We start from the raw sequence: 19591 nt of genomic DNA on the forward strand, positions 1-19591 counted from the left end.
CGTGTTGCTTTCTCGGCCGTGAAGCGAGCTGGAGGCCTCCAGCTGCTCTGGCAGCTCAGCTCAAGAGGCTGCTTTCCCAGCTAATTGCCTACTTCCTCTGCCGAGGTTCGTCATCTGCGTTACAGAAATAGCGATGGACTGTGCCGAGCCTTCTCGGCCAGCGCAGCTCACGGCTCAGCCTACAAACTTTCCATCTGAACTGAATCAGATGGTTTAATATGCCAGGTCGTGACCTGCTCTTACAGGATTCTTGTGCGTAGTTCATACTCGGTTATCCCTTTTTTTTCTATGGAAATTTGGGTCCTGCCTTTCCAGAAACCTGTAGTAAAGCCAGTGGGATTAATCAGAAGTGAGGTCAGACTAATGAGAAGAGTGTGTTTTCTTAAACACAGGTCTTCTAAATAGCTGATAATTCTCTTGTTAACTGATTAAGGTCAGTCTTCTTGCAGGTGACTGAGGAGGTGTCTGAACGCGCAGTTAAGGTTCCCAGCACAGCGTTCCCGTGTCCTTACTGGGTGCAGTCCCCTCACCCGTACTGCGCCTGTGACCTCTCGTGCTGTTGTGGCTGGCTGGTTCTGCTTCCGAAAGCTGTTGGGGGAAAGATTGGTATAAGTAACTGTCCATATGCTGTAAAGAAAAATGTAAATATCCTTGTCTGTTTGGAGTAATTTTTTCAAGCTAGTTTTGAAATGGTTGGGAAAAGGCCAGTAGAAAACTGAATCTGATGTGTCTGTGAGCTTCTGTTTCAGTGCTGCTGTCCTCGAGACAGAAAATCCATACGCTTTATTAATCTTAAAAATTAATGGCCATTTCTTGGCTGGGTTGCACTCTAAGAGTTACATTCATTATCTAGTAATTCAGATGAGAGCAGGATTTCTAAATTCACTTGCAAGTGGGAAGAGGTTGATTATTAACACCGTACAATATGATTAATAAATAAATAAAAGGCTAATCACCTAGTACTCTGCAGATCTCCAGCCACAGGGGGTGTAAATGGTCAGAGCAGTGTTCCTGATCTCTCCGAGTCTTTTGTCAGATGGTAGCATTCCCGACCTGCAAATGCTTTAAGTTTCAGGTTTTGGATGTCAATGAGTTTGTGTAAGGCCAAGTTCTTACTGTGAACAGAGAGTACTGGAGTTGTTCCAATTTGTTTTTATGGTGAAATGAGCATTTTGAATACAACCATGTAACTTCACAGAACTGCCAGCACCCTTACGCCCGTAGCCTTGCCTCTTGGGGGAGGAAGAAGAAGTAAAAACTTTGTAATCCTGAATTACCTGCGTTATTTTCAGTGGGCTTTCTTAAATTCCGCATGGAAGACTCGGAGCCTGTGTCTCGTTACCAGCCTGGCATCTCTAACCAGAGCATGTATCAGCTCTGGTTACGCATCCCGTGGCTGATGCGTCCTGCCACCTCTCTCAGCTTCTCAGGAGTGTGAAAATGTTGTTGCTACCTAGAAAACCCCGTGTTCGGATGGGAACTGGCCTTCGCAGGCTGTTTCCACTCTCAGCCTGGTACGTGTGGGAGGTGGGGCCTGGGTCACCCGCTAGAAGGTTAAAATTTACCTGGGGAGGAAGGAGCAAGTCTCGGTTTTGCTCTGCAGGGGTGCACAGGTACAAGAGTCCTGATGTCAGCCGAGTCCCGCAACGAGCGGAGATGAGTAAGAGTACTGGGTTTCCCTTTCGTATTCTTTAAGAAAAGGGCAGATGCTGTAGCAGAAGTGGGGGTTAAGGTGAAGGTGGGGGTGAGGCACCTCCTGAGCCACCAGCACATTGTGGAGCTACTTCATAAATCTGTGCTTAGGCAGCTCATTACTGAGGAGTTAATAGCTGGGCCTTTTTCATGGGAGCCTGCGCTCCCCTAGGCTTGCCTTTGGTTCTTAATGAGCCTGCGCTCGCCTGGGGAGCGTTGTTAACGTACAGCAAGTGTGGGACCTGCGGTTCCACGAGGCTTTTCTTCCACAAAAACTGAAAATAGGAGCCTAGGTTGTGGACGTGCTGCTGAGTTTTAGGCAGATGTTTTAATCACTGAGCTATCATTCCCTCTACTGAGGTGAATCCTCGCTGCCGTGTTGTGAAACGCTGCTGGGCTGCCTCTCGTTGGGAAACTGGTTTTGCAGCGTTAGTCATGATGGGCTGGCTGTCCCGTGCTGCTGCTTCATTATTTTAAAATAACCACATTGCATAAAGAACTTAAGATCAACAAAACCACTTCTTTAATAAAGGGACACCAGTAAATTAAAAACTTAATTCTCTTTAATCTGCCTGATACTGTAAGACTTGATAATAGATCTCAGAGAAGGCTGTGGAAACCTTGTTTTAAATACAGGAGTAAACAACACGTGGAAACTTTAACAGTAGTTGAGTCTACAGTGATGAGAGAACATGGATCAAGTCTGAATGATGGTGGAACTGCGAAGTCCCAGAATCGTCTCGGTAAGCCCCCTGCCCTGTGGGGTCAGCAAACTGTGTATTTGTGTCACAAAGCAGAGCTGAAGTTTGCTTTTTTTTTTTTTAAATTAAGTGTAAATGAGGGATGGGAGTAAAAGCAAACGAATGTAAACGCCTGTCTAGGTTCTTGAAACTCTGAGCAGTGCCTGTGCAGCTGTAGTATGGTTACAACTGAGTGGTCAGATGAAAAGCTGGATCTGGTCAATTTTACACAAACTGGCTTCACATCATGCCGTGAGCTACTATCAACCACGATCCAAACGCTGCAGGTACAGGTGAGGACAAAACCAGTCTGGCTTGTGAACTGGAGCCGCTACAGCACGTCTTAAATGGAGCCTGTCTCTGCCCTTCACGCTAAAGAAAAACTCCCAAGGAAGGGCTCTTGGCGAAGAAGCACTGAGCTCTGACTTTCTGCTCGTGTGGGAGCTGGGCTTGGACAAAGAGATGGTTCCGATCTGGGGGCAGCCAGTTCTGCAAGCCGGGGCTCTGCTGGGAAATTCCCCCTTGGCAGCAGGGGAGGCTGGTTGGACGCAGCTGGAAGGGAGAGGTTCCAGATGGAGACGGTCCATCTTGAAACGAGCACAAATGCACCAACAAACTGAGAGAGTTAGAAATAGCAGAGAGAGGATGAAGGTTAGAGGGGAAAGCCTCAGCACCAGTATCGTGCTTTTTGCAGTTGTGCGCAGCGTTGGCCATAGCGCCTAGAGCGGGACCAATATCTTAACATACAAAATGATTTTTTTAAAACATCCTTGTGGCTTATCTCTGTGCACAAGTTTATCTCCTGTTGACAGTAACTTACTCCTCTGCAGAGCAGTGTAAGCACTGAGCTGTTTAAATGCTAGCAATCCTCCTTTCTTAGTGACGCTCGGCGTGTACTCAACCTTCCAGGTATTGAGTCATAAAAATCTGTTTTGTTGTGTTAGATATTTTTCGTGGGACCTGACGTGCTGATAGAACGTGGCTTTTATTTTTCCATCTGTGGGGATGTCCGTAGAGTTTTTCCTCACTTTAAAGCAGGAAGCACTGGAAAAAAGTTATTGAATTAAAGGGAAGAGCCAGCGTTGAGAATGCACCAGAAAACCAGGAGGCAGGTGAAACGCTTCAGAGTGAACTCGTCTGCGTTCAGGCGGTGGGTCCTGGTGCTCTGAACCCAAAGGTGTGTTCGGATGGAGCAGAGGCCGGGCTGCATGGCAGGAGAGGACGCTGCAGGTGAAGGCTTTGGGATCCAAGAGGCTTAGGCAGAAGGGGAGCTGTGAACACCTGTGAGGGAGAGAGGAGAAGCCTAACTACAGGCTGGAGCGTTTTAATGTGCTGCCAAGTGTGCGTCAGCTGAAAAACAAGACCCAGCATGTGACCTTCCCATTGCAACCAGAGTGGTCCCATTGCTGTGGAGAAACAATTGGTGTGAGCTCAGCCAGCTCCTTGAAGTGACTGTTAACGAGTTCGGTTCAGTATTTATTCAGCCCTGCTGGAGAGAGTTAGTTAAATGCCTGAAGTGAAACTGCTTTCTTTGAGCTCGCATGTCGGCTGAAATAAGACTTTTAAATTAGTAGCACAGATGGCACTGACAAGGAAGCATCAACATGTCAAACTTGGGGAGGTCCGTGAGTGTTTGTCCCTGGCTGAGTTCCTCTGGCACACGGGCTGCCCGGTGCCTGCCACGGGGACCTGGGGGGCCCTGAGCGGTTTGGGTTCAACGCGGCAAGGCCGGCACTGCTGCGAGACTTTCCTTTTGCGTTTTACTCCGTCTAGCCGCGCTTGCTGCTGTTTTGCTGTTCAGAGAAATCTGGTGTCTGAACTTCCTGATGCTTGATACGTCTCTAAAGAAACGCAGAATCCATCTTGCAGCTGTAAGAATGAGGCTTTTGAGTTATTGCTGTTGGAATCAGACTTTGAAACGAACACTTGGAGGTGCCTCACAGGGTACTTGTGTCCATACCATGCTTGGTGCAGTCAGTAGTTACTGAAAAATGTATGTACAGGTGACTGTTTCTGCCTCAGTTCACTTCAAAGTGTTCTTCAGGCTCTTGGGACAGGTCTTTTCTCCAACTTGTGTTTTAAATCTAAATTTTTCAGCTTGTGTTTTTGCCTCTGATCTTGAACCAATCTAACTTCTCTTCCTCGCGGGAAGAGTGCAGCAACTCAGTCTGGCTCTCTCCAAACTAAGTCCTTTCCAAGCTAGTCTTTTCCTGTAGGAGGATCTCCGTGCTCAGCAGCTTTTTGTGCCTGGGGCTGAAGATGTAACTTCTCCCTGCTCCACCAAGTGCCTTTCTAGACCCAGATCAAACGCTTTGTACTCATGTAACTTCGCTTTTGCGCCAAGCACTTTGTAAGTGCAGGCCAAACGCACCGTGTCCTCTTTGTGGACGTAAAAGCTGCCATTAGAATTTCAGCCAGTGACTTGAACTGTGCATTATGTGGGTGATGTGAGTGTAGTGAGAGTTGAGTACGCTGCCTACTACGTGTTTGCAACCCCGGCTGGGGGCTGAGCTCCCCCGGAGGCTGATATCCTGCAGATATCTCATGGGCTGTCACGGCGCAGAACTGGCAGTGCCGGTACGACACGCTGCCGTGTTCCCCTCCTGCCTGCCGTGAGCTCCGTCCTGGACTGCGCTGCCTGTCTGAAAATACTCGGCTCGGCAGGTAGAATCCAGGTAGGAACTGCTCATGTCGTATCGTGTCGGGGGTGGGAAGGATGCTGCAGGGAGTGCCGGAGTTCTGGGCGTGCTTGTCCCGGGCAAGGCAGCCCTCACGCAGCGGTGTGGTGTGCTTGTCTGTCCTGTTCAGGAGCTTTAGCGTTAGGGTGAAGAACTGGGTTCACGTAACAAATGGAATTTGGTTTTATTTTTCTCCAGATGCGTTCCTCCGGGTCAGTGTTTCTGTTGCTTGCTTAGAAGTTTAACTTGTGGGATGTTGTCCTTCCTGTGAGTTCTTGATCTAAGAAGTGGGCAACCTCCCTCAGAGGGATTTTTATATTTTTTTTTTAGTCCAGCATCTCTCAAAAGCCCACATTTATGTAAATGAATTTGCCTATACCCCTTCCTCCTTCTCAGTTAACTTTGTAAAAATGTAAAGGTCACAGGCAAAGAAGTGCCTAGCTTGTATTTCTGTTTGGCTTTCTGAAGCATTAGATTCAAATTTAACTATCACTAAGTTTTTAGCGTCGGCATTATGAAAGCTTGTTGAAAGCTTGTTGATATTCTGTATAGCAGGTCAACTCTTTTCCATCCTACACGTCCTACATCCTTTTGGATTTTTTTCTTTTTTCTCTCCTTGCACTGTACTGAGCTGTTTCTTTCAGGATATGCAAATGCACTTCTTGTTACTGAAACTGCACCAAAGTTGAAAATACCGAAACCTGTGCCAGAAGCATTAATAACACGAGTGCCACTTCTGCTCGGAGATGAAATTAGCTCCTCGGTGAGCTGGTTAAGCTGCGCAGTGGGCATGACAGAGCCAAGAAGCAACTGCTCCAAAGCGCTGAAAAGTGGTTTTTGTCCTGTGCTCGGAGCACTGCACAGTTTTATTTTACTTACAGAGTAGGCATCTGCTGGAGGTTGTGCTCAGACCGACCCGCCGTAGCAGGAGGGAGAGGTTAGGGAAGCATGGGGAGCTCTGGGGAAACTGGGTGCAGGAGGTAATTGGGGTTTTTTTCCCCGAAGGGAAAACAAACAAAAGTAGCAAGTGAAACCAAATAGCCTGTTCTCTTTGGGATTGCCAGGTGGAGCTGCCTCAATCCAAAGCAGGATTTTCAAATCCCACCTCAGAGGATGAGCTCAGGGATATCCCCAGTCCCCGTCACCATAGGGCACAGGCTATATTGCACCAACAGGAGCCGTTTGATTCCGTGTAAGTGTGTCCCGTCAGAATCTCTGAAAGTTACGGGGTTTTTTGTGTTGGTTTGGTTTTTGTTCGTTTTTGTGTTGGGGTTTCTGTTTTGTTTTTTTTGCTGAGGTACTAGGTAAAGGTAATGGCTCTATGTGGCTTCCCCTGGCAGGAGTTGTACTCCAGCGGCTCCAGCACTGCTTGGGGGGTTAGTAAGTTGATGGGAAAGACTTAATTAGTGGGCGGGCCATTAACCTGCTTTGTAGGCCAGCGTTTTCACTTTTTCTTGCATAACTGAAATCAGCCTGACAGGTTCCTCTGGTCACAGCCGTACGAGCAGTCGAGCTGGAGGGAGAAAGATGTCTCAACTCCTGCGTTATGTCACGCTCAGCGTTTGGTTTGTTCTGCTCTGCACCAGCAAACCTGGAGAGAGCCAGCTCTGTCCCCCAAAGTGGCGTAGCAGAAGGTGGAAAATGCGGAATTTGTCGCTTCCGAGCGCGTTAGTGCAGTTACAGTATGTGCTATTAAAAGATGATTAAACGAAGCTGTGCAAACACCAGCTGGTTTTCTGGTAAGCGAGCGCTCCAGCAGGATTTGAACTCGGAGCGTAGGTAGGCGGTGCAGTGGCAGAGCTCGTGGTGCCGTCCGCCCTTTTGGCTGAGTGGGAGGCAGCGGAAAATAAAACTTCCCCCCTCCCTGAACTCTGCATCTCCTCTGGCCTCCAGCTCCAGGGCTGCTGCAGCCCGAAGAACAAGCGTGTGGTGCTGAGCAGAGGGCTCCAGGGGAGGAGAGACCTATTCTGGGGGGTTGTGTGTGGTATGCAAATAACATTTTAATTGGCTGTACGCCTCCTGCAGCCTGATAAGCCTTCGGTGAGCCAGGGAGCTGGCTGGCAGCTCGGTGGGTTTGAGGGCCGAGCAGCTGAGGCTTCTCGGAGCAACAAAAGTCGTCTTGGCGGGGGTACAGGCTCGCTTGTTGGTCTGAAAGCAGAAGTCAAGGCTCTTGAACTGTGCAACCAAAATGTCTTAAAGTAAAAACGCTGTGATCGAACTTCTCGAAGGTGAGCAGGGAGCCTAATGGCACAAAATAGGAGGTCGTTGCCTGGCTGTTTCTCTAAGTACCCATTTGCCCTAACAACAACAACAAAAAGACTGAATACACTTCCATGAAGAGAAAATGCAGCACAGTAGTTAGAGTACCTGGTCTTGAAGATTTGGCCTTGGTTCTCTAGTCAAGTGCTGAGAGGTCCTGATCAAACTGTTGCTGCTTCTGCTTGTACCTCAGTTCCTAGGAGGGTGTAACGATGCTGAACGCTGCCCCGTGTTAGAGCTGCAGGTGAGGATTGGCCCGTTGGGAAGGTGAGCATCCTGCTGCATTTTCTTAAATTGCAAAGTCCAGGCTAAAATGTGAAATTAGGCTGGCGTTTTCAAATCGACAAGTCTTCCTCTGTATTCGTCTCGTGGAAAACGCCAGTTATGCAGCTAACTCTTATTATTCTAGGCAGGTGTGAATTCCCACAACAGAAGGTCTGTTTGCACGTGTATAAATGCCTCTGTTCGCTGCAAAAAACAATCTATAAAATGCACTGTGCATCACATCTTGGTGGGCGAGGACCACGAGGCTTCTTAGCACTAATTATCTTAAAGGGCAGTTTAAATAGAATGCCAAGCCTCCGCTTATCTGAAGCGCAAAACTGAGCCTGTGTGTGCTGGGAGGTGGTCTCCCGGCTTGGTGGCTTTTGTCCTGTTATATAGTGACTGATACCTGGGGTTTGTTCATGGTCATCTGCTTTTTGGAACCCCCTAGACCTCAACTACTGGTAGCAATAAAGCACAGATGTGAGTCCCTTTGCCAGAGCTCTGTGAATGGTGCTTGGAGCGTGTGCCTGCTCTTTAGGTAAATCAGAATTGAAGTTGAAAATAAAAATGCTGTCCTCGCCAAAGCTGGATTGACTTTCTCCTCTTGTTCTCTTACAGGTGCCTCCAACCAGAAATCATGACCCGGCACTTCTCGCTTCTCTTTGTTCTTGGGACTGTAACATCTGTGTGTTCCCAGTTCAGTTTTTACCCTCTGGAGGAACTTAGCTCTGATGTTGGAATCCAAGTCTTCAATCAGATAGTGAAAGCTAAGCCTCAGGACAACGTTGTCGTTTCTCCTCATGGGATCGCGTCGGTCCTGGGGGTGCTGCAGCTCGGTGCCGATGGCAAGACAAAGAAGCAGCTGACAACTATGATGAGATACAGCGTAAACGGTCAGTGGTTCCCCGGGTGTTCTCGGGTGTGTTGTGCCAGAATCTTCATGCTAGTCTGAGGTGGCTTTCCAAGTGTGGTAGGTTGCATCACCTGACAATTAGCTCTGTTTACCAGAGCACCAAATGGACACGCTTGAAGTTAATTGGCAATTTGAGTAGGGACGGGCACATATGCTTGAACTGGCCTACAAGCAGCCTTGCTAATGACTTCAGGGCCCGGGCTGGAACTGCCTTCGTCCTTGAAAATTGATTTTCCAGAACAGGGTGGTGATTTGGTGCCAGCAGAGGCAGGAAGGCTTCAGTCCCCTGCCTCGGGCTGTGCTGGGCAGCTCTTAGCGTGCCCCTCCTTAGGTAACAGGGCAGGAGAATATTTCTTGTCACCACACCGAAAGCGATGCAAGCTCTAACCACACGACTGATCCTTCTCACTTTGACATTGTGCATCTGTGTTTCTGCCAGTCTGTAGTTCTTGCAGTGCCCTCCTCTTGAAACAGCCGTTTCTGCTTGTCTCTGTGCCTGACGCTGCGGGCTTGTGTTCTTCTGCCAATGTCTACCCCTGGAGAGGGTGTAGGCTGAAGGTTCTTGCTGCTGTACTTTGCATGCTGAGTATTTTTGTGCGTATTTGCCGGCAAGACTTAACATCTTAGTGCCAGCATTCTGCCTTCCTTCCAGGAATAGGAAACTCTCCGAGAGGTAAGCACGCGTTTAAATCTTGAGCAGTACCATCACGCCATGTGTCACCCTGTCTTCATTTGCTTTGCTGTTTTGGTTCTGGGTTTAAAGCGTGGCAAAATGATTTGTCAGATTAAGATCTAAATGGTGTAGGTTGAAATCTCTTCACGGGATGATCAACTCCAGGAACATTTGAATGCCTAAAATATTAAGTACTTGCAAAAATTTTGAAGCATTACATCAACTGGTTTTATTTGGCCTGCAGACTTTCTGTTCCTAAGTGTGAGACACAGAGGTTCTCAAACTCCTCAGAAGGTAGCCAGTACCTTGTTGCAGAGACCTGTTACGGGATGCTACCAAGCTCTTTGCACCAATCTGCTCTGCTCTTGTTCATGATTGCCTCACAGTCCTTTGGCAACTGCTTCTTTGGAAAGGTAACAGTGGGAAAGTGTTTAATTTACCTTTAGCTGTCTTTTAATGCAATTTAGCAGCTGGAAGCAAAGAGGAGAGCCAGCAGCATGAGACCAGCCAGCTCTCCCCGGACCACAAGCAAGTGCTTCGTGGACCACCAGTGGTCCACAGAATACAGTTTGAGAACCTCTGTTATGGTATGTTCTCCAAAAGAGTTTGCCCCTAATGTTGGAGAGTGAACATGTAGGAATTCACGCAGACGGCGCTGCTGACGCTGTCGCAGTACATGAAACAGCAAAGCCATCTGAGGCTTTTCCTGACGTGCGGGGCTGAGAGAATAACTCTGAGCTAATTCGTTCCTTCATATCTCTTATCGCAAGTTTGCCTACATGAGGAAGCAGTCTGGAGTTGGTGCTGCCTAACTTGTGTGGGGAAGCAGCGGGAGCCCGTTGATGGCTGCTGCCGAAACAGCCGCACGAGGATCCCCTTGAGAGCAGTGGTTGAACGTGACGCCGCTCGCCTGGCGAGAGCTTTGCGGTGTCGACAAGCGCCCGTCCCTTCCCGATGGGGAGAGCTGGAGGTGGTGAACCAGCAGCTCCTCTGCACTGCCCTGTGCGCAGGGGGGGAGCGAGCAGGCGCTCGGCACGGGCTGCTTCTGGGTCCCAAGGCTCTTGCCAGTGAGCACTGGAACCTGCTGCTTTCCCATGTTCTTCTTGTAATGTGAGCTCGTGTACTAAGGCATTGATTCCTGCTTGTAGCCGATTTAGGCCAAGACCTAGTCTGTAAGGCTTGACTTGAACCTTATTATAGAAATCCTGACAGTTTCCTTCGCTCCCCAGTGAATGGAGAGGAAGGGTGGTGGGTGAGCAGCTTTTACTTTGCACTCCTGAGGTTCAAGACCACCTGCACAATCCTGCAGACCTGTTTGCTCCAAGCAGCTGGGCTGAACCCAGAACTAACAGGTGACCTGGGCTTATATCATACAAAATGCACTTTAGAACAGTCTCTGCCGTGGAAGAGCATGGTTCGTAGCTCCACTTGAACCTGGTGCTATCCCAGCACTGCCCGTCACATTCTGAGCAGAGAGCATCATGGTGAAGGTCATGTTTTACTGGGACATGGTAGCGTTCTTCAGATAAAAGATCAGAAATCGGCATTTCGGAAGGCCTCTTGGAATGCCTGCTTGGTCTCCTTTTCCGGTCCAGCGCTTAATGTCTGACCTTTCGTGTCGTTAATAGTTGCATATAAAGTAACTGTTTGTTCGTCATCTTATTCTAAATCAAACTTGCTGTTCTTTCCGACTAGGCGTTGGTAAAGCGTTAAAGAAGATAAACAGGCTCATAGTCTCAAAAAAGAATAAAGACATTGTTACAATTGCTAATGCAGTGTTTGCAAAGAGTGGCTTTAAAATGGAAGTGCCTTTTGTTACAAGGAACAAAGAGGTGTTTCAATGCAGCGTCAAGAGCGTGGACTTTGAGGACCCAAGCTCAGCATGTGATTCCATCAACCAGTGGGTCAAAAATGAAACGAGAGGTGAGTACTGGACTCCTGAAAAGCTGTGGAGCAGTTCAGCTTTTGCTCTTGCTGCCTTAGGCTCTTGCAAGACGTGGCCGTGTTGGGGCGAGTCACGTTTAGTGGAGGATTTTAACTTGACCCTGCCGTGGCAGACCTCCTCGTGGTTTGAGCTTCTTGGCATCTAGGCTTCGAGCTCACGTACGCTGAAGCTGGAACTCGTGTTCTGCAGTATATTTGTCATCTAGGTGAGCTACATGGCTGGAGTTAAAACCAGTGCCTACTGGATGTGAGGAGAGTGTTAACGGTGCTGGATGTGGCATTTGTGAAATGGGGCTGTCACATTCCTTCTCCACCACATCACCGGTTTTGCACAGCAGTGTCGCAAGCCGAGTGCGAGTGGAGAAGTGCTTCTGCTGAAACTATTTCTGCTGTAACAGTCTTCAGGTTCTTAGTGACCAGGTGGCCAGTGTTAGGACAGCCAATACCCAGCCTTTCTTTATTTCTTTTTCCTAGGTATGATCGATCAGGTTGTAGCTCCGGATGACATTGATGGCAGCTTGACCAGGCTGGTTCTAGTAAATGCTGTGTATTTCAAGGGCTTGTGGAAGTCACGGTTTCGACCTGAAAATACAAAGAAGCGTCCGTTTTACGGGGCTGATGGGAAGACCTACCAAGTCCCTATGCTGTCCCAGTTGTCCATCTTCCGCTGTGGTAAGTGCAGCAACACCCACAACTGCCAAAGGTGGTTGTAAGATTTACTCTTCAGACTGGAACAGGAGTTTGCTGTACGTGAGGTGTGTAGTGGCACTGCTTGTTGTAGCTAATGTGGGAGGCTTTGTGTTACAGACATATCTCATACGGGTGAGCTCGCTGTGCACGGTATTTACCAGCTGCTTAACGCTGAGTACTCTGTCAAAGTACTTGCCTCCTCCCGGTGCTTTTAAAAAGAAAAATCTGAAGCACCCAAACCGAGAACTTTGCATGTTACTTAAGCTTTGCCGTGAGAAAAAATATTGGTTTTTTTCTAAGGAGCAAGAGTAAAGAAAAATCGCCAACAGAAACAGAACCCTGAGGTTTGTCTGGTGATGAGCTGTGTGTGGAAGAAAGATTGGGGCAGACTCAATCTGTATTTTACCGTGTAGTGAAGAAATGGGACTTGCACAGTCCTTGGTCCTGTGGGAGCCAGAGGAGCACAAGGACAGTATGTTGGCTGCATCTCCCTAGGTGTGAACCTGCTCTTCGAATTCAAATTGAGTCATGAGTGAAAGAAGTTCCGCAGGTTCAGCCAGATTTCCATCAGGGACTCTCGGAGCACCTGACAGTGTGCTCCACGTGGTGTTACGGCCCTCTGGGGGTTTCACTGGTCAGACCAAGGCTGAAGCTGTAAGAGAACATCTCCTCTTGTCTTCTTTCAAGCCTGGAACTTGCTGCCGTGAGTGCTGGATGCAGGCTGAGAAATGGGCCTGAGAACATAGCTGGCTGGAAATCCACCGAACAAGACCCTCTGTGCTTTTGAAGGCCTGGTTCTGCTGTCAGTGGAGCTCAGCTGATGTAAGAACATTTGTGCCAAAGTCAACAGCTGTAACTTTGTGTCCCAGACCCGTGTATCGGAGCAGATGTGATGTCATACTTCTCTCAAAGCTGCCGAAAGTGCGAGCTGGAGGAGGTGGGGAAGCCTCCTGCAGTGTATACAGCTTGTCTGTGTTGGTTTGAAGAAGTTTATAACTTAAGATGGCCTTTAGCAAGCTTATTATCCTGAAGGCTTTTAATTTTTTTGATTCTGATGCCAGTTAAAGATTCTGGTGCTAGTTACCAACTCCTGCGTTTGAGGTAGAAAAGCTCTTGAGACTAGAAGGGAGCAAGAGGTGCTGCTGTGTTAGAACTCAGTTCAGGTTGGGTATCCTCACACTGATACTCACAAAGGGATCTTTAAGGGTTTAAATTTCTTAAGCACCTTCAATCCCATGAGTTGGCTGTGCGGGTGAGCTCCCTCCCGTTTGCTACGCCTGAGTAGTAACACCAGTAGTAGGAGGTAGCAGATCGGGAGAGTAGTGCTGCGCTGTGGGGCAGTTTACTTCGTGTTCCCGCCCTGTGGCTGACTTTGCGCAACCGCTGGTTGGATCTGTAGGCCCTGGCCTGAGAATCGCTGTCATACTAAAAGAAAATAATCGAGCTGCCAAGCTCGACGCGGTTCCCACAGAAGAAGCGCGACGCCGCCAGTTTTCTAGCAAGGCGAGCTCAGCCAAGGCTGCGCGGCCCTGGCAACGGGATCAAATTTCTGATGAAGATGTCGATTTTTCAGCTTGGGCTGACAAGTGCAGGCTTACATGAAGAAAGGGGGGAAGATAAGAAGATCTTACTGTGTCCAAAAACTTTCCCAGAAACCCTGTTGGTAGTTAATCTGACAAGTTTTCACTTGAAACTCCTGGAAAAAGCGTTTGCTTTGAAGGACTTGGAGGCCGCTTCCTAATGAGATCCTCGTAAAGCAAGAAGATGAACTAAACACACCAGACTGCTTCCAGCCGGAGCTCTGCCGATAGCTCTGGGATGAAAGAGAGTTTGCCCCCAAGATCTGTTCAGTTTGGGAAGATAACCTGCTGTGCTTTTTCTTGCTTTTTTCTTCTCAGTGCTTGACTGGTTCTGGTACAGCTGAGATGGGGAGATACAGCTCATTCTCTGACCTGGTGATTTCTAGCGTGACTATGAGTATTTGCTTCCTGGAGTCATCCCACCTGTGCTCGTTGTCCAGTCAGCATCCCTGCAGAGCCCTCGCAGGGCTGCCTAGCAGAAAGACCTTTTAGAGTCAGTTTTAAGATGGGGCCAAAGCTGTTCTTACCTACTGCTTCATGAGTCTGATATCTTGAGGTAAAAACTGAGATTTAAGGCCGTAAGAATTACCCTCTGCTTATTTTTTCAGGCACTACGAGCACTCCGAACGAGCTGTGGTATAACATCATTGAGCTGCCGTACCACGGCGAGATGATCAGCATGCTGATCGCCCTGCCCACCGAAAGCACCACGCCGCTCTCCGCCATCATTCCCCACATCAGCACGAAAACAATAGGGAGCTGGATGACAACCATGGTAGCAAAAAGAGTGCAGGTTATTTTACCCAAGTAAGTACCGAGAGAACCCGTTTCTCCTTCAGGGAATGTTCTGGGCATCGTGTGTGTGAATCTCCTTTGATGGAGAAGAACCAGAGTGCTTAAAGCGATTTTCCTGTGTAATACTGATCCTTCTTTTTTTGGGTTGTTCCAACTAGATTTACAGCAGTAGCAGAAACAGACCTAAAGGACCCTCTGAAGGCACTTGGCATTACAGATATGTTTGACCAGTCAAAGGCAAACTTTGCAAAAATAACAAGTAAGTTATTTTTTGGTTGTTTTTTTTTTTTAAATCCATAGTGGTCCTTATTCTTTGTTTCTGGGACCGAGTAAAGCGCTGTGTTACCAGTGCAGGTGTCTGTTTTGCCTTGGGTAAGTGTTACCATGACGTTGGAGTTCAGGTTTTTTATTCTGTAGCCAGCCAAGCCTGGCTCCTTCCTTCTCCTGAACACTGCAGTGGCTTTTTTCTCCCTCCTCGTCTTGCGTTACGGCACTAAATCACGCTGGTCCGCTGCTTAAGATGTGATTTTACAACCTGAGCATCTCGAGCGTTGTCCAGAATGTGTGGCAGGATTTTTAATAGTGCCATACCTGAGACTGTAACAAATACTGCAGCGGCAGCGTTCAACTTTTCCCTCAGGTATGTGTTTAGTGGTTCGAGCTGTAGGGGAACTTGAGAACTTTTAGTCCCAGTTAAGTGACTGGACCAAACCGGAGCTGTAAATTTGAGTATCTGAAAATAGGGTGTAGGCATTTTTTTTAACTCATTGCTCCAAAACGTAATTTTAGTTCTGTTCTCTGCTTCTGCTAAACTCCTGATTAGCTTCTGCAGAGAGATCTAACAGAAGAGCCTGCCTTCTGCTGGCTCAATTGGAAAACAAATCCCCGTGTGTCACTGAAAGCCACGGGTCCTGCTAAACACCTTTTTTTTTTCTTTCCCCTGACTCTGCGATAAGTGTGAGTGTAATTTAAAATCAGAGAGCATATTTTTTTTTTTTCACTCATTTATTTAATTCAAAATAAAAGTGCAAGTCAGCTCTTCGAACTTAAACCATCACGTAAGAAAACCGAGTGAATGGGGAGGAGTAAGGCTGTTCTTTGTAATGACTGATGTGATGGTATTCAGAGATCCTACCAGATCTCACTGTCTGCAGCATTTCAGTGGGACTGTAGCAGCTTTTTGTTGTCTGTGGCCCAGCCAGCGTCGCTGCTGGCTGCAGGGCCCTGCAGGGTTCATGCCGTGGGTTACGCTGACGGCCGTTCTCGTTGGCTTTTCCAGGGTCAGAAGGTCTTCACGTATCTCACGTTTTGCAGAAGACAAAAATCGAAGTTAGTGAAGACGGAACCAAAGCTTCTGCAGCAACAAGTAAGCAACTCTCCTGAGAACTGTCGGGCTTGAGACCGTGGTGGGAACGTGCCCTGGCTTCAGATCCCACCGGTTGATGGTTTTTGTGCAATTTCTCAGGAAAATCCCAACTCGCCAACATTGGTCAGGCCGTTGGTGCACTCCAGGCTCACGGCTAGGGAAGAGCCGGCTCACAGCGAGCGCTTTGGCCACCCGTGTGATGCTCCTGGCTCTGCGGGTGGCAGAGAGGACTAAGCCGCTACATCCCAGACTGCCTCCCGGCTTTCTGTGGGTCTTGTGTCCTGTCTTTTTAATACGATCCCTGTAAGAACGACATGTGCCCCCTGTGGCTTTAAATGCCCACGTTGGTAGCTTTTAGGCCTTTTTCCCTACCTGTGCAAGCTTCTAGCCTACACTAGGAAACTTCACTTTGATAAACTGTATAATGCGCTGCGGGTATTTGTTTTGTCTAACTTTAAACCTCTTTTTTCTTTTATTTTTTTTGCAAGCTGCAATTTTAATAGCCAGGTCATCCCCTCCTTGGTTCATCGTAGACAGGCCATTCGTGTTTTTCATCCGGCACAATCCTACAGGTAAGCAGCGTTCATTACGTACTTTTTTTTTTTTTGCTTTGAAGTTGAATTTTGCAACAGGAATGAAAGAAGTCTGGAGAAACTGAGTAACTCTTGCTCTAAAAAAAAGTCCTGCAAGTGTGTTTTTATATGCCTTTAGTATCAGATGATTTGTCTGGAGTACAGCCCGGAGCAGGCTCCCAGGGCTGGGGGAGGCTGCGCAAGCCTGTGCCGAGGTCGCTTCATACTCGCCTGGAAAAGTTGGATTTGCAGGCTGTGGTAACCCTTGTTTTCGTTTTATCCCCCAGGTACGATCTTGTTTATGGGACAAATAAACAAACCTTGACTGTGGAAAAGACTTTTCTTGAAGAAGCACCCAGGCTCGTGTGACGTGCCCCTGTCTCTTCCATACTTTGTCCGCTCCTCTTCGACTTGGCTCGAGAGCTGGCTTTAACCGCTGGCTGGGATTTGAAACGGGAGTCGATGTAGTTCTGGCTTTGTGAGGGGGGAAAAATACGAATTGAAAACTACAGTATCTTCAAAATGTCTAAAAGATTCTCTAAACTACTGAACGGCTACCTATGCTAACCAACCTTCTGAGCTTTTTCTGTATCTACTAAGAATTTTATGTCTGGCTTTTGTGAGAGGATTTTAACAAAGAATGGTAAACGTTGCTGTTAATGTTGGGTTCTCCTCGTGCGTGGAAAAGGTCTAATTTTGTAGATACTGCCTATCAAGATGACTTTTGGTTCCTGAGTATCTTGGTACCTGGATATTCTTGGTAGAAATAGATTAAAAGTTCTAGCAAGTTTTATTTTATATAGTGCATGTATCACTGAGAGTTTTAAAATTAATGTGGTGTTAGACACACATCGCATTGTCCTGTCTTACTGTAATGTAAACTTGTCATTGCTAGTACACACTTTCTATTGGATTTAAATTTTATATTTGTTTTTGTACAAAGGAGGAAAATAAAAACTGCATTATGAACAGTCAGCGGTGTGGATCGTGGATGTGCTGATGGGTGTTTAGGTCCTGGGACATACTTGGTTGAGAATTCTGTCTGAGGAAGGTGAAGGAAGGGTGGTTTTGTGGGTTTTTTTTGTTGGGAGGAGGGAGTTGGGGTGTGGGGTTTTGGTTTGGGGTTGTTTTTTTTTTATGCTGCCTACATGAGAGGTGACTTCTGGGGTGGAAGGGGCTGCCTTGGGGCTGGAGCAGTGTGGGACTATTTCGGAGTAACGGCACTGCTGTCTTGATATTGAAATGAAAGCACAATCTGAGAACTGACTTTTCCAGCTCCTTCTAGTCGCTGTTTGGGGTAAGAATTCAAATATTTAAGGGGTTGGCACCCAAACCGGACTCCGCTAGGGTGTGCACGCAGCAGCAGGGGGTGCTCTGTAAGACGATTTGGGCAAGAAAAAGAGGCAGTGATGTAAGTTTGGGGTTTTTTCACTGTTGGTCTCTGCAATAATTTGCAAAATAAGATGCTTCCTTAGAGTGCTGTGGGTATTTTCCCTTCTCCTCCAAGCAGGCCGGAGCTGGATGCCGAAGAGCCGAGCACGGCTTGGCAGGCGTCAATGGGCTTTTTCAGCCTGAGGGGGCCGGGCTGAGCGATGCGATGGGGAATGTCACACGTAGCAGCTACTTCGGGAGCCTCGAGGTTCTGCAGGACGTGGGAGAAATACGTCACCGCTCGGAAAAAGGGTTTTTCAGCTCTGCCACTCCTAAGCCACATGTCTTGGGGTTTTTTTGGGGTTTTGTTTTTTTCAGTGCTGGCAAAGAAGGTTAACAGAAGCGGGTTTGAACGGAGGTGCTGGTGGTATCTGCCTTTAAACTGGGTAAAAGAGATGAGAGTGAAGGGGAGTGAAACAAGAGCCTGGGCAGGGAGAGGGTCAGGTTAGCTGCTAAAAACTTCCTTTTCAGTAATGCTGTGAAAACCCTGTGCTCTTCAGTCCTGGGAGCTGATGGGTATCACATTTCCAGCCCTGCTCCACGGGTTTGACTCACTGTAGTTTTATTAACCCTCACTGTTGTCACCCAGCAGCTGCTCTTGAAAGGCTTCGGGGAGCCTGCCTGCTGTCTGCAGAGGGTCTGTTTCGATCTGCTCCTCCTTTACTGCCCCTACTCCACGGTTGGATTTTATGGAAAAGGTGGTTTATGTGGGCAGCCCGGCTTGCAGGGCAGGAGGAGGGGCTGGCGAGGAATTGTCCTCAGAGAAGAACAGACAGTGAGACTGGACACTCAAAGCTCAAAACTTTCCGACAGATCTGGAGCGTAACTCTGTGCAGCTCAGGCGCTCTCATTCTCCGTCTGCTCTTCCTGGCTGCTTTCCCTCAGTGTGCCTCAGTTTCCCCACCTTTAAAAGCTGAGGTCCTTCATCAAGTTTTTTTCCATGCTTTGTCAGCTGTTCTGAGGTGGAAGGCCCGGAGAGACTGTCAGCTCTTCGGTAACGTGAGACTGAAGCCCTGGGCAGGGAACGATCATGGAAAATGCTTGTGGTTCCAATCGCTTTAGCCTGGAGCCTCAGGAGGGAGGAAGGGTTTGGTGTTTCCTGAGCCAGGTTTGTAAGGAAGAAAGTGGTCATTCATGAAGCCATTAACAGGAGAAATAGCAGCCTATTAATCTGCTCAACTGCCTCCAAACTGTTTTCTTAACTTCAGAGAGCTGAGTTTCCAGCGGGCGCCCCCCCTGCCTTGCCTCCCCTGGCCCACACGCTCGCAGCCACAGCTGCCCCCACACGAAAAAAGGCTGTTTTTCACTGCAGCCTGAGCTCCTGACCCTCGCAGAGCCCTCGCCTGCGAGCTCTCCTCGGGAAGGGCTGGGCAGTGTTGTGGGTTGGAACGTGATCGTCTTTAAAATCCCTCCCAACCCAAAGCACCCCAGGGTTCCCTGGCTGCTTCTCCAAGGTGCTTGTGGCCCCAGCCGTGTTTGTCCTCACCTCGTCTCTTCAGGCACAGTTCTGGGATGTCCTGGGCAGAGGCAGCTTCCCCCAGCTCACAGGATTTTCTTGTAAGCTCGGCGTTTGCATTGGTTATACACAGACACGCTGTTGCTCAAGTATTTATGTGCAGAAATGACATCTCTGCTCCCAGGGAAGGGTCCTGCCCAGCTCTGGTTCAAGATCGGGCTCGAAGGTGCACGCACACCCCGTGCCACGGTCGCAGCAGCTGCCACAAAACTAGCGCCGAGGGGAGGAAATCCACTGTCCCTCAATTAACCAACTGCGTGGACAGTAACCAGCACGACCCAGCTGCTTAAGAACTTAGCGGATAAAGGCTTCCAGCTGCTTCTGGTTTAAAAGACATCAAGAAACCAGCTAATATATTTCCTGTGACTACACATCCTTCCTCAGTCCGTATCCTTTCTTTAATTATTCCGGGGGGAATATCCTTTTCTTTGCTGCCTTATGGTGGCGCCAGGCCGGCCGGGCAGGGGTGGGCTCC

At 48.3% G+C, this 19591-nt stretch overlaps 1 protein-coding gene across 4 annotated transcripts; it reads left to right on the forward strand.

The window, feature by feature from the left end:
* The first annotated feature begins 8258 nt into the window (after nucleotides 1-8258).
* Nucleotides 8259-17144, forward strand: SERPINE2 (serpin peptidase inhibitor, clade E (nexin, plasminogen activator inhibitor type 1), member 2). Of its 4 annotated transcripts, XM_009871198.1 has the most exons (10): nucleotides 8266-8529; nucleotides 9202-9222; nucleotides 9690-9809; nucleotides 10918-11145; nucleotides 11641-11838; nucleotides 14045-14243; nucleotides 14390-14490; nucleotides 15511-15597; nucleotides 16086-16169; nucleotides 16457-17144. In XM_009871198.1, the coding sequence occupies exons 1-10, from the start codon at nucleotides 8274-8276 to the stop codon at nucleotides 16492-16494; spliced, it is 1332 nt and encodes a 443-aa protein (XP_009869500.1). In that variant the 5' UTR covers nucleotides 8266-8273; the 3' UTR covers nucleotides 16495-17144. The 4 variants fall into 4 exon arrangements, with proteins under 4 accessions (XP_009869502.1, XP_009869503.1, XP_009869500.1 ...); XM_009871199.1 differs by lacking the exon at nucleotides 9202-9222; XM_009871200.1 differs by lacking the exons at nucleotides 9202-9222; nucleotides 9690-9809 and having other exon boundaries at nucleotides 8259-8529; nucleotides 14390-14505.
* The last annotated feature ends 2447 nt before the right edge of the window (nucleotides 17145-19591 follow it).

The sequence above is a fragment of the Apaloderma vittatum genome, unplaced genomic scaffold, assembly GCF_000703405.1.
Source record: "Apaloderma vittatum isolate BGI_N311 unplaced genomic scaffold, ASM70340v1 scaffold3006, whole genome shotgun sequence".
Lineage (NCBI taxonomy): Eukaryota > Metazoa > Chordata > Aves > Trogoniformes > Trogonidae > Apaloderma > Apaloderma vittatum.